General features: G+C 37.9%; 1 protein-coding gene across 1 annotated transcript in view; it reads right to left on the reverse strand.

Annotated features, from left to right (window-relative positions):
- The window catches only part of pdgfc (platelet derived growth factor c), a 51224-nt gene that overhangs the window by 11116 nt on the left and 24759 nt on the right, over positions 1-15349 (reverse strand). Inside the window, exon 3 of the mRNA XM_032555340.1 lies at positions 4224-4416. Within this exon, the coding sequence (XP_032411231.1) occupies positions 4224-4416 (193 nt within the window). The remainder of the gene's footprint in view (positions 1-4223; positions 4417-15349) is intronic.

The following is a 15349-nucleotide window of genomic DNA, read 5'->3' on the forward strand; positions in this document are numbered from 1 at the left end:
AGACGTGGAGGAGGCCGTAGGAGGGCAACAACCCAGCAGCAGGACCGCTACCTCCGCCTTTGTGCAAGAAGGAACAGGAGGAGCACTGCCAGAGCCCTGCAAAATGACCTCCAGCAGGCCACAAATGTGCATGTGTCTGCACAAACGGTTAGAAACCGACTCCATGAGGATGGTATGAGGGCCCGACGTCCACAGATGGGGGTTGTGCTCACAGCCCAACACTGTGCAGGATGCTTGGCATTTGCCAGAGAACACCAGGATTGGCAAATTCGCCACTGGCGCCTTGTGCTCTTCACAGATGAAAGCAGATTCACACTGAGCACATGTGACAGACGTGACAGAGTCTGGAGACGCCGTGGAGAGCGGTCTGCTGCCTGCAACATCCTTCAGCATGACCGGTTTGGCAGTGGGTCAGTAATGGTGTGGGGTGGCATTTCTTTGGAGGGCCGCACAGCCATCCATGTGCTCACCAGAGGTAGCCTGACTGCCATTAGGTACCGAGATGAGATCCTCAGACCCCTTGTGAGACCATATGCTGGTGCGGTTGGCCCTGGGTTCCTCCTAATGCAGGACAATGCTAGACCTCATGTGGCTGGAGTGTGTCAGCAGTTCCTGCAAGATGAAGGCATTGAAGCTATGGACTGGCCAGCCCGTTCCCCAGACCTGAATCCGATTGAGCACATCTGGGACATCATGTCTCGCTCCATCCACCAACGTCACGTTGCACCACAGACTGTCCAGGAGTTGGCGGATGCTTTAGTCCAGGTCTGGGAGGAGATCCCTCAGGAGACCATCCGCCACCTCATCAGGAGCATGCCCAGGCGTTGTAGGGAGGTCATTCAGGCACGTGGAGGCCACACACAATACTGAGCCTCATTTTGACTTGTTTTAAGGACATTACATTAAAGTTGGATCAGCGTGTAGTGTTATTTCACTTTAATTTTGTGTGTGGCTCCAAATCCAGGCCTCCATTGGTTAATAAATTTGATTTCCATTGATGATTTTGTTGTCAGCACATTCAACTTTGTACAGAACAAAGTATTCAATGAGAATATTTCTTTCATTCAGATCTAGGATGTGTTATTTGAGTGTTCCCTTTATTTTTTGAGCAGTATATATATATATATGATGTAAGTAAAACATCTCTTGGAATTTTTGAATGCCAAAAGATGGCATTCAAAAATTCTAGAGCAACCAAGGAAAGCATGATTTCCTTGGTTGCTCTGTAAAACTTTGTCACCTTGTATTTTTACAGAGATTTCTCTCCACTGGCCAACCTGTCAAACCCATAAATCCATTAAAAATTATAAGGTGCAGATGCTCTTAGCCCCACAGTCCAGTTTCCTTTGTTGTGTTAGTGCCAATGCTGAGTGTTTCCAGTTTTTGTAAACTGCAGTTCAGGAGTTCAGCATTTTATTATTTATACGTGTGTGGAGGTTGCACTGCCTCCACTTCAGCCATCTCTGACTCCTAATCACTTTGCCATTTGCATCAACAGAAGCGCTAACCTCTCATTTACTGCTGCCAATTTGGATGTTTAGATTTCAGGAACACTGTTTATTTTTCCAGCAGGTTGACGGTTCAGTTCAAAATTATTTTTACAAAGAAACTTGTTCTGACATGAGCAAAGCTTTAACTGAGTTTTCTTTGAAGGTGAACGTTTTAATTTCCACTTTTTTAGTTGAGGATTTGCATATACTGCAAGCTGTTGTCTGAACAAACAAAACTATCAGAAAAACTCATGTTGCAAATGATCCTTTGCAAAATATATACATTTTCACATAATCTGAAATCCATCAATTTATACCTTTTTCCGTTTTATACATTGTGAGAGGTTCCTGAAGGAAAGCTTTTCTCTAAAACTTGCCACTCTGACAAATCCACGGTTCTGACAGATGGCTTATCAATTATGCAGAATTGCCTGATCATTACACATCGCCATGTGTTCAGACTCACTATGTTAAACAGTAGTTTTTTCTCAAATTAACTAGAGCACTGACAAACTGTATATACCAAACTTCATAAACTCTTGAGAACCGAAAAATCTTTTAAATTGAAATGTAAAATGAAAACTATGCTTTATGCACACAGGAGTGTGCAGTAAACTGTACTTAATATTCAAAAGCTTTCTCCTACACTGTTTTCACCTTGTCAATTATTAATAGACAAAATATCCACCATGGCAATGACGCATATTAGCAGAACAAACACATTTTTTTTAGTCCTCTCTTTTCAGAAGACAGAGGGCACAAATGCATTTCTGGAAACAGTCGTGTCTGGGAGCTGACAAGCACGACTCTGCTGCCATGCCAACCAGCAGCGAGAGCAATCCCTCTTCAATATGCCTCTCCTCCAGTGGATTTGGTAAGAATGCTTTTCATCTCGCCACAGACAAACAGAATAGCAGATGAGGATCTCAACTATACAGCCCCTCTCTCACATCTTAACACAGAGATCTTGCTCCAGGCTTGCAACCAGAGCTGAACACGTCTCCCACTGCTTGTTTGCTTTAGCCCTGTCATTGCTGTGGATCACTGCATAGGACACAGCACGCTTGTTTATTTGAATCACAGAGCAGTGACACGAAGGTAAATGCCTGGCATGAATAGCTTTGTGTTAGTTTTTTGGGTTTTTTTCACTGACAGCCGTGTTAGGAATGTCTGAGGGGAAAAAAATGTGAATTAATTTTTAAACACAGATATAAAAGAAGAAACGGCCAGGAGGATATATTTGTGTGTATGTTTGAGTGTGGGGTAGAAATGAAGAGTGTTTAAGGGGAAAAATTGAGCGAATGTAAGAAAAAATGCACTGATATATGTTTGTAAATGTACATCCTTTCCTGTACATTCATTAAGTCTGCCAACGATGCCAGGAGTCTGCATCTTGAAATCTGTCAGAAACCTGTTGGGTTGAGGGGGAGAAAGGTGAAAAATTCTCCACCTGATAGTGAGGTCCTGACTTCTCTGGACCTGGAAAAGGATGTTATTGTCTCTTACAATGGTCTCCAAAATCTATGACATGTTCAGGCTGGTAAGGAGGGACAGCACAAAAGCTGTTAGTCTGCACTCTGAATCATGGAGCAACTTTCACTCTCAGGGTTTTGACGGCAAGGCTGATGTCTTGTGTAAACAGAGAGTCAGAACTACGCAGGTGTGTGGATATAGAGCTGTGCGGGTTCCTTCAGTCAGCAGCAAATAAACACATAAAAATGCAAAGTGATGTTGAGCTAAAGGCTGAGTCCACAGTGAAATCTCACAGCAAATTTAACAAGACTTTGGATCAAGACCAGAACCGGAATAAAAAACACCTCCTCTTATCAGCTATATTTTGAGGACATGCTTTTTTAAAGCTTCATAGTATTTATTTCACCTTGGTGAATTATTACAGGACAACTTTTAAAGCTCTGAGGGAAGCAGTAGTTCCATTTATCATCCATTAGAGGGCTCTCCAGGTATTTTAACAGAGCTCTCCATCCTCCTGTCTTCTCCTCCTTTCCTTAACTGACCTCCACTTCTCCAACCAGTGATTTACAGACATCCTGCCACTGAGTATTATGCAGACCAAATAAATCGATCATTAGGAATTGGGAAGTCCATTTAAACTGAATGACAACAGAGGCGAAGCCCACCAATAATTGAAAGTCAATAAAGCGGATGATATACTGTACTGTGGTATGTAGTTGTGTAATTGTGTTTATACGTTTCCATTCAGAGGGAAGGGCGTGTCATTCAAACTATTTAGTAAGCAGCTGAAACTATCAACCTCATCATGTGAAATATGATGGTCTGGTCAACGTCATCGTGGCGTTTCGGGCAAAACAAATCACTCTGCTGTGGGAATTTTTGATATTCAGGACCCGATGTGGCAGGCCAAAGGCAATTTCACAAATGGCCACACACCAACTTTAAATCTTTAAAGATGGACAACATTTCAGATGGGACATGCTTCTCTTTTTTTCACCAACCAACATGCATCTGACATGCCTTTGGGGAAAGCCACTATGTGATTGTCGCTGACCAAAACTGTTAATTTTTTAACAGATGTGTCATGTGATCTTTTATGTTAAGAATAGCTATATTTATTAATGATTTTTTCTTAAAAATTTATGGTAAAGATTAAAGTTTGAATTTTGAACTCAGAAGCAACATCATTGGATGGATTATTTGATTATATTCAGGGACCCTTTTAAATATCACATCATGCAGATGTCTTTATTGTCTTACTTGCATATTCCATCTTCAGGATCCTCCAGACCAAAGTTCTCATCAAATGTGAGCTGGATCCTCATGTTGTCGGCCGCCACCAGTCTCCAGACCAGTATGGTATCCCTGGGATACGTGTGTGGGAAGTCTGGGCTGTGGATCATTCCCTCTCCAGACACAGTTAAGACTTTTTCCTGAACGGACTCCTGAACTCCTGAAATGGAAAGCAAATATTTGATTTATATTGGCTTTTAACAAATTCTGGTTTGACTGACAGATCAGATCAGATAACAGGGAACCTCTGCTACCATCATGTATGGTGCCCTGTAAAGTATTCACATCTCTTAAACCCTTATAAAGACAAACTTCAGTGAATTTTAGTCACTGTAAGTGACAGAGCAAATAAAACGCTACCAAGTGTGAGATCCATACCTGAATAAATATGCAAGCTGTACTTTTCCGATTGTTTACTTTAAAAAAAGTATCTTATTTTAATTTATTTTATTTCTATTTTATGTCTCACCTGCTATTGATTGTGACTCCCTTGATAATGTATTTTTAAATTTGCATATTTTATTATAACTCAAACATGTTAATATGTTTCTCAACCCTCCCTCAGGAAGCCCAGAATATTAACTAAAATACGTGTTTCTCATATTAAACTATGCAAGCACAGACACCATGAAATTATTGGTGGCTTACATGTATGTTTGTCTTTAAACATACATTATTAGCAAATTCCTTGGCTACTTAGTAAATTAAATGTAGCATAGTCTGCTGGATTTAATAAAGCATACTTTATCTGCTGTGGGCTTTTAATCACTCAGTCTGCCAGGGATTCATAGCAAAACAGCTGAAAGGATATTTCCATCTGAAAGCCCTGCTGGTAGAAACACAACTGCACTGATAAAATTGAGTTTGTATGTAGTGTCCGTGTGGGTTTCTTTCAAGGAGCCCAAGAAAAGCACAAAGGTGTGTGTGTGTGTGTGCGTGTGTGTGGGTGGGGGGGTGGGTGTGTGTGGGTGTGGGTGGGTGTGTGTGTGTGTTTTATCTCTTTACTATGGACCTTTTATGTGTCTGGAAAAAAGATATGAAGAAGAAGATAATGATAATGAAGATTATGATGATATTAATTAAATTCATTGTGAGTGTAACTATGTCCCGTTGTCCGTCTCCTTTGCGTTAGAAGTTAACTTAAGAGAGTGGAAATTTTCTTGTATCTGTTAAGACTAATTTATTTAATCTTATGAATGGCATGGCATGTTGAAGACATATATATGTACAAACCAGAGAAAATGGAAGTCATGGAGGAAATGAGTTACTAATTAAATGTTCACAAAAACTTTCATTTAAAACAGCTCAAGAATGAAATAAAGCTTGTCTGTTACTCCTCTGTTATAGGAAACATTACAGGCACAACAAAATAAACGTAATAAATTAAAGATTGTGAGATTCCACTGCTTCCATAAAGGATAAATTGATTTGTAGTTTTTTTTTAACACATCTTTAAGTTTAGAGGGTGGTGTAACTGATTATTATGTGAAATGCACATAATCCGTTTTAAAGTCGACTATTATTTTGTGGGATGAAGTTTTGGTGATTATAGAAAGACTATTATTTTAATTTTTAGCACCTTTGTCCAAAAACTCTGGTGAAATTAGCATGAAGAACAATAATTGATCAAGTTCTAATAATAATGTTATTAAATGTAGTTTATAAGAAAAATCTGGTCAGTAAAGCAATGTTAAATTTCCATTTGAATTACTTTATTTAGATTTTCTACTGCTGTAAAAAGTTGCATCTACGTCCCTCAAACAGTTGTCAATTTAGCTTAAAAATAAAAGCTAATTTTCTCACTGGTTGCTGCTTTTATTAAAGAAGTTGTTTACTTGCTTTGTGTATGACAGGTCCCTGTTAAGATGAATGTGTTGTGTGTCTCTAATGAGCGTTCTGTATTCTCCCAGGAGTCTAACACATGAGATGATCAGGAGAACCAGGAGGAGGTTAATGGGCTCAAGCGAGGGATTGTTCTCCTGGACATTTGACAGCATAATAAATGGATGAGTAACCTTTTCCCCCTGTGCAATAAAGACACTTTTTGCTCGAGATGCATATTGAGACTAGTCTGTCTTTAATTTAATATGAACTTAATGTTGTTACTTATAAGAGAATTAAAAACACATTCAGGTTCGGTTTTCTAAATATTTTATATACCATTTTGTTGGATAATTCAAAGCACAACAGAAATTTAAACTTATTTAGTATTCCTAACAATTTACGCTTTTATTTAAACAACTTGAAACAGTTATGAGAAAAATGAAAACTTAAACTTCATCAGGAAAACAGATCAAGTGTGATTGCTACTATTTGTAGATCTATCAAGAAAATATGACAGTGATATCTGAGTTCATATTAAAAGATCTCTTTGTTTTGTTCACTTGAGCTCTTGTCTGTGTTGTTCTAGTCCTAATCTAAAATTGAAAGATCAGCCATTCACTGATTAAACAGTTCTCCTAAAACGACTAACTCTAGATCCCACTAGCTTCTCTTTGCATCACATCTTCTCCCAGATGTCACAGGCGCAGATTTTACCAAATGAGAAATGCTCAATCAAATGTCATCAATCTAAATGGACAAATACCGAACATACTGAGAATTAAATATATGTTTCTCTGATCATTCATTTTCTATTAGCCTATCTATATACATTTTATTGCCTTACATATTCTTTTAGTCATAAGAGAAAAAGATTATGCTGAAACATATCTGTTTCACCCTGTTTCTCATCTTGCTCCTTATATCAACAAATTTAAAAAGGCATCTAAGAGGGTCTTGAATGGGTCAAAGAATGAAATACATTTTGTGGAACATCAAGTCCAGTCATGTTGTTGACATGTTTGTCCTATGAACCACCTTGATTCTGGGATGAATGGTGTATGGCATAAAGCAGGCTTCTTACTTTTTTAATACATATTAATCTGGAGGTGAATGTTCAATGCCTTAACAAGAGTCTAATAATGTCTCCAATTGGTTAAAAAAATATTAGTGTAAATAAAACGTGGGCCAGTTTGAGCTGCTCTGGACATTCAGCATGGTGGTCTTTATGCAATATGATGAGATTAGTTGGCATTTGCAATGATTTTGTAGAAGTAGTGTAGGACATATGGCATCAAAACTTTTCAACTGGTTGAGATTTTTCATAGTCAGGGATAACCTGATCACCAGAAGCTGAAAGTCCAATCCAATTTATAGAATACACTTTCTATAAATGCTCCCAAATGATCAAATAGTCATTAGTTCAATTAACCACAAATTATGGTACAGTGGGTTAACTGGGGCTTCACCAAGCATTAACATGCCGGGGTGAGTATTGGTGTGATTTGACAAAATGTCTGTGATGTGGTCAGATGTCTAAAGCATTCTGTACAACCTGCAGACAATCCAGTAATGCTTTAGCAGGAGAAAAATAAATCACAGTAATCTAATCTTGAAGAAACCAGTGCATAGATAAGAATTTCAATCTTGTGTTGTCAGATATTAAGGAGCTTAGCAATTTTTCACAACTGATAAAAATTCATGACTAGAGAGCGAACATAACCAGATAAAGTTAAACCAGTCTAATTTTCCTCCAGGCTCCTAATGGAAGATTGTGCAAAAGAGGCTGAAGGACCAAGAGTCACATTATGTTTTTCTGGAGCATAAAGAAGAATTTCAGATTTGTCTTCTTTTAGTTGGGAAAAAAGATAGCCATCCAACATTTTACACAGTCTAAACACTTGTGTGTTTTTTAAAGCCTACAGTTTTGATGCCTGCAGGAGTTGTACAGTTGAATATCATCTGCATAGCAGCATATGAGAAGATTACTGGTGAAACACTAGAGTCACTCAGGCGGTCTCTGAGAATCAGTAAACAGACTTTGTAGGAAATGTAAAACAGAGAATTCTGATGGTTTTGAAACTGTAACTGTTTAACAACTTGGCTTGGTATACCTGAGAAATAAAAAAATATATAAATTAAAAGATAAACTAATGCTTTGTCGAGTCAGCAACATTCAAAGCTCTTAAACTGAAGTGTTACAGCGATCTGTGGACAATATCTTGATTTATGAAGAAATCCCCAAAAACCTGTATTAACCTGTTACAGTCGGTAAAGAAGAAATCAACATTCAGCAAAGGGATTATAGAGATAGATATGGGTAATTAAAAGTAAATATGAAGTATATTTTATATTATTTCAGGCTTTATTTTAAGAGTACAACAAACAGTCTTATAACTAAATTTCATACAGTGACTTTGACTGAAATGATGAAGCTCTTTTTGATCCTCACTTGGAATTTCTTCTGACATTTTTGAGAAAAAAAAAGTGAGATAGCTGAGGCATGAAATAAATGATTCCTGAAAAATGAACCAATTCTTCTTTATTGAAAGTATATCTTTGATGCTTTCATTTGTTTGGTGGTGATCCAGGAGGGAACAAGCTGAATGTGCCAGATGCAGAGAAAAACAAAGCCCAGGCATGACTTCTCAATGAACAGGCTCTTTCATAACTGTGAGGAGTTTGGCCTGTAGTACAAAAGGTCTCACCAAATACACGCTACCATTTTGTGCAGAAGAACAAGCTTACCTCAAGGCTACAAAATAGATATCCAAAAGCTTTTTTTTTTTATCTCACTCTGTCTATCAAAGATGCTGCAATTTTTTATGCTGTTAATGTATTTATTGATGCAGTGATGGTAAAAGGATTCTGTTAAAATGTGATTTTTAAAAAACATATTTTTTGACTATGGTGCATAAACTTTCAACATAAAAAATTTGATTGACAGTTTTTACACGCTTTGCTGGATGAGGAGGAAAGAAGCTGATAGCTTTCATGTGATTAAAGCTTGGCCCTCCATCACAGCGACATGTTTTTAATTACATCTTTATTACGGTTGGCCCTAGCAAACAATCTCCCTATGAATAATGTGAAAAGTATATGATTCTTTAATGTGCGACTCCAGAGACAGATGGTATGAATAAAAAGGAGGTGGGAATTCCTTGTATCATTCTGAAAACATGCAGGACATTATTCCTTATTTGGCAAAATGATAAATGCTGACCAGAAAGTCTGTTTTATAAGATTCTAAGAGTCATGAAGTGAAACACTTAGGACACTGTTGAAGAGGAAAAAGAATGCATTATGTCTCAATGAATAGACATTCCAGGCTACTTTATGGATGAAGCAATGCCTAATCCAAAAGTTCTGTTAGTGTGCAGCATAATCCCCACAAGCTTAACACAAATAGCTACACTAGCTTCGTCTTTGCCGTAGATCATTCAGCACAAATCTCAAGAATATCTTCCAACAGATTTCTCATGGTGGATCTTTTGTTCACCTTCATCAAAGCAGAAAGTTCTTAAAAGTGACCTTCATCTGAGCACAGCGGCGGAAAACAAACACTGATTAAAGCTGGAGGTTGAAATAAACTTCTGATTTCTTGTAAGCATTAATCATGTCTTTCTTTTCAAGCTGTTATTCTCACTGATCGCCTTCGTTTGATTTATTCTGTACACGATAAAATGTCTCAGACACGCTACCAGTCAGGAAGGATTCTGGGTGTAACATTGCCTTGAATATGACCTCACTCTTAGGGTTAACCAGTGTCATCTAATGATCACAGAAGCAGTCCCCTCGAGTGAATTACCTCAAACATGACTTTTCCTTGACCTACTTTCTTCCCCTGTCAGGAAAGTCGAGCCGACTATTGAGGGAGGAAGTGACTCTGAATAAATACGAGCCTATACAGTGCAGCCATTGTGCTTTGTTCACACGTTAGTGGCTGAACCAACCATGCTGTTAAACATTAACCTTTCCCCTGCCAAAACTAAACAGGGATGTGTATGCAGAGAGCCACAGATTGGTGCCTATACCGTTGCCCAACAATTACGCATGCTCACCCCGACTCACAGGTCTGACCCAAACACAGTGATTTGTTTTCCTGCGTACCTGAACTTTAATAAATGGTCAAATAGCTTTAAGCAAAGATTAACTGATTCTGACCTCTTTGTCCAGACAGCTCCTAAACAACTCAAGGGAGAAATAACAACCTTTCCGAATGGCACTCATTAGACTCAGGAAATTCACAATGTGTTTCATGCACTGTGGCTGACAACATTGATTCACAGGTTTATGGTTTATCCAGCACTGAAGAACGTAATAAAGAAAACAATAGAATCTATTTCTGAATGGTATAAATATGAGGATCCACTAATTAGCATTGTTATTATTAGCAAGTTTATAAAATTGATTTTGCGCATTACGAGGTTAATATTTGCCCATCTAATACACCAGGTTTTCCCACCAGCCTCGTCGATCAAACATAAGAGCTTCTGACAGCTATTTCCTGTTCTGTAATTGACAACCAGGTCAGTGTGACACCAAATCCAAATTGCTTTTAATTTCAGGCTCGTACTCCCTCATCAAACTGAATGGGAAACTCAGAGCGGTTTATGGCTGAAAGAGCTCTGCTCAGGTGGTGAAACTGTACCTAACAAAGAATTTCCTTCTTTTAAGAGTGTGTATTTGGGCCTTCATTCAAGTGCCCCGCCATCTGCAGCTTATTAAGACCATGCAGTGGATACTGCAGGTGCAGTAAATTCCCAACCATGCTTAGGATATTTATTGCTTTTAGGTTTACAGTAGGTCAGGCAAGGAAGGGAGCTGAAACACACCAGAGGAATTCTATACCATTAAAAAATAATTTGGCTGCATGGGAGCCTTTCAGTTGCTCTTTGATCTGCTGAGCACATGGTGCTGCATGTTTGACCAAAGAAGGAGTGGTTGGGAATACAAATGCTGGGTGATGTTGCCAATAATGGAAAACAAAAACAAAAGAATGTAATGAATTGTTGTTTGAAGAAGAGAGAATAAAGCAACATATCCTCAAGATGCTTCATGTCTGGGCAGAAATTAGACGACATCAGAACATTAACCGATGATATTGTTCTCCATATTTCACAGCAGCCTAAAACGCTGCACAGATTCTGCTCTGATCGTGATACAAAAGTAAAAATACGTATGTTCATTTTCTATATTAAAGAATTGTCTGATTTAATATAGAGCTCCTTCACTGTTATAGAGGTTCAGTAAACGTTCACCATCCCTTCCTATTGATTTGGTTTAAAGGTATGTTAGTTTTCAATATTAGAATAAGAAAATAGTGAGAATAAATCTTATCAGTCAGTCACAGGTTTACCACGGCTCCCAAGATTCACAAATAAAATGACCCCACAGAGGTGTAACATCTCAGGGAGCAGCAGACCCTGCATGCATTTAGCCATGCAGACATTCCAGTTAGTAACAAAAACTGGAAAACTAAAAGTTCTGTCATTTATTTTTGAGGTCCAAGTTCTCCTTAGCATGCGTGACTCTGCCCATTATTGTTACCATCCCTTATGGAGATAGACTTTGAGATAAACCTGTAATAGTTGGAGCTAATTTAATGTTCAGATACATTTCATGAACATATTGTGAAACTCTGACCTCATTTTGACAAAAATGTCAATGGTAGTGACATTTTTTAAAAGATCTAATGTCATGGTTAGTTTTATATTCCTAAGCAATACCCACTTTAACATTCAACACCACCCTGAAGACATGGCCTTTAGGGTATTACTGTGATTACAAAGCAGGTAAAATAAGTATTAAACACATCAACCTCTTGGGTTAAATGTTTCTAATGTGAACATTGACATGAAATGTATACCAGATGTCTATAGCAAGCCAAATAATTAACACACACAAACACAAAAATTAAGCAAAGTAGTCCACAGATGACGTGGGTAAAATAAACTGGATTAGAACAGAGTAAATATTTAAAAAATGAAGAAAATTATGTGCAAGGTTGTGTAAAACGCCAAGACGCCAGCAGAAATCTGGTACAACCAAGAACTATACCAAACAAGTCCTTGTTTGAATCCTATATTTATGACGGTTTTAATAGATGAACTAATCAGAGGAGATATACCACAGCTGTGGTATTGAAAAAGAACCTAAATATTTAGATTTTTTAAGGGAGATTTTACATTAAAAAAAAGAAAGAATTTTTATTTTTCTTGACAAAAATCTGTAAAAAAAAAAGAAAAAAGCTGAGCTTATGAAAGTGAGAACAGTTTGACAAAGAGAGGAAAAATACACTGAAACTTGAAGTTTTCTTTGGTACTATTATCCAAGAAAAATATTTCTGAAGGATTTCCCTTAATGTTTAAAAATTTAAATCTAAAACTCTCCCAATACTCCTGATCATTTTCTATATGCAACTAATACCTCTGATAGAATAATTTTAAAAGTCAACTCTGCCTAAGTGATTACATGAAGCTTTTTTGTTTGTTTCTTGCAGTAACATATAAATAAAACACTTTATTAATCCAAGTTCATCACCTACTCAGAGTGGTGAAGGGACTGACATCATTCAGTCCATCACAGGGTAACTCAGATACACTCACATGTCTAAATGCCATTTTAGACCTAAAAGTATTAATCCTTCATTTCCCTGATGCACAACTTTCAGAAAAACCTTGATAGTAATCCTAAACCCACTGGGGGCATGAGGCGTTGTTGGGGGAGGGACTGAAAGAGTCATCTGGTCCAAGGTCTCCATGGTCTAACCAAAGGGTCAACTTCCACCATGAGAAGAAGAGAAACATCTGTCAACACCTGCTGCAGAGGTCACATCAGACATCTGTCCATCATATCATATGACCCAACCTGATACACCTCATGTTCGTAAATCTGTCTGCAGAACAAAAATCTGAGTAATGTTCTTCAGAACAATCTATAATGCATGTTTGTATGCTGAGCATATTGCTAAACAGTGTAAAGACAACCATTTTCTGCAACAGGAAACACATTCACTTTATAAATCTTAGAAAAAAATGTAACATAACTCAAAGATCACAGTGTCTAGATATGAAAATACTACAGTTTCCAGTGAACTGAAAATAGCCCATGTTTACAGTCAGGTGGAAAGAACAAGAAGCCCTCGAGCCATGATGGATACAACTGCAGTAACAACTATGAAACATTTCCGAAATGAAATGTACAAAGTGTTATTGCAGAGGCAATTACAAATTGCGATAATGTTTTCCAAAGCCACAGCTGCAGGCTGCTAATGATAGGAAAGGCACAGAAATGTGTGTGCACATGTGATGTGTGAAAAGCTCAGACACCAAAGCTATGCTGAAGTTTCATTTTTTTAACACCCCAGGCTTCGGGTCCATCCTGCACAGAGACAGAAACACACATAAGACCTCTCCTCATATTACAATGCCTCCTCGCCCCTCAGTGATTCTGTTTAGTCTCTAATTAGTGTCCTCAGTTGTGTTTGGCATCCAGGAATGTAAGATTAAGTGTCACTCTCAACTGCAGCCGTCTATTTGTGTTGACCCTCTAAAAGTCTGAGTGTTTAACTCAGCTTCTAGACACAATATCAGGCAAAAAAATCTGTTTATTTAATTTATAAAGGTAAAAAAGGCAAAATCCATTTTGGATTAGCTTTTCATAGGGACCACAATAACTGCAGAGACTTTCCTGGCAAATGACCTACTATATATTGCTGAACTCCGAGGTCCTGTGATGAAACTAATCCAATAAGAATAAGCATCTCTGTGAGTTGGACAGAAATGGGAGGGATCCGAAATTTAACTGGGCCATTGTTGTTTTTATTTGCTTTTGGTCTAAGAATGGGAGTAGATTGTAAACTTTTAGGTCCCAGGCCAGCAAATCCCCATTTGACTTGTAACATACAACATCAAAAAGAAAAAGCTGAAGAGAAGGATGCAAATGGTGGCTCACATCATGCATTGCTCTGTTCGGTAAGAATCATTTTCTTCTGTTTGTAGCCTCCTGTTATACAGCTGGCTCGTGCACTGAGCTCTGGCCTGCAGCCAGAAAAAGTAGATTTAACATAAACTCATCATTCCTTGAGTCAACGCAAAACAGCATATCCACATCATATCTGGAAGATGACCATACATTTCAGCAGAATCTGAGGCTTCGGTTATGCCGCCACATTGGGGAGTAATTTATTTATTACACAGCGCCCCTAGATGATGCCCATTCCTTGCAAATAGGGCTAAAGTTGGCATCATTAGTTTTTGCTTTTCCTGGAGAACAAATCAAAACACCAGAAGAGATGCAAATTAAAATTCAAAAATGTTGACGCAAATGCCAGCAGCAAATAGAAGAAGAAGGAAAGTAAAGGCTGGAAAACATTTCATCCAGTCAGTTCCAGCCTCCCCTTCTGGCTGGAGACCATGTGTTGACAGATGAACCACGTCTATTTCAAACTCCTCCTCACAGCTGTGGACGGCAGCTCCAGGCCGCTTTGTAGTCACATCTGTATGCTGGACAGCTGGATATTTGGAGAAAATTACAGTTTGATCTGTGGCAAGCCAGACTGGAGAACATATTCAAACACTGCAATTAGGACTGATCAAAGATCCATTTTTTTCTCTAAACATCTACAAGGATTGGTAGCTGATCACAAAGCAGCAGCTGAATCGCTCCAAGACAGAATCAGTGAAATTAGCTAGAAAAGGCTCAGAAGAGTTTGTCACTGTTTGTGAGGAATTATCTCTAAAATTACTGCAGACCCCATGTATTTGAAATCACACTATAATTTGTACAATTACTAAGATTAGTCTGAATTTGTCCTTACAAATTTGTCCTTTAATTTGCTTAAAGTTATATAAAATCATTAAACACACAAATAGAATAGCAGCACCTGAGCAGAACAAAAAAAATATAAAAGTTCAAGTGATAAATTTGTTGATCGTGACCTTTTTATATGACTGGTACATTTGAAACTCAAATCCTGATATCAACAGTTGGCCTCTCATTCCTGATGATGTCAGTTCGGTTTTGCACCATCAATATTTAACAATCACAGCAGATTTTCATATGCTCAGCTAATAAGCCTGGATGACAGCTTGTGTACATTAGTTTGTTGACTAAATCTGAGCCATTTTCTTTTTCTCAAGGACAGAATGGAAATGTCTTAACCTTGTTTCCATTTCACTAAAAGATGAGTTGTCAAATTAAAAGATGAAGAAGAAAAGCTAAAAAAAATACAAACTAATACAATTATGAAAGAAAATTTCCACCTAGTA

Source organism: Xiphophorus hellerii, chromosome 23 (assembly GCF_003331165.1).
Source record: "Xiphophorus hellerii strain 12219 chromosome 23, Xiphophorus_hellerii-4.1, whole genome shotgun sequence".
Taxonomy (NCBI): Eukaryota; Metazoa; Chordata; class Actinopteri; order Cyprinodontiformes; family Poeciliidae; genus Xiphophorus; species Xiphophorus hellerii.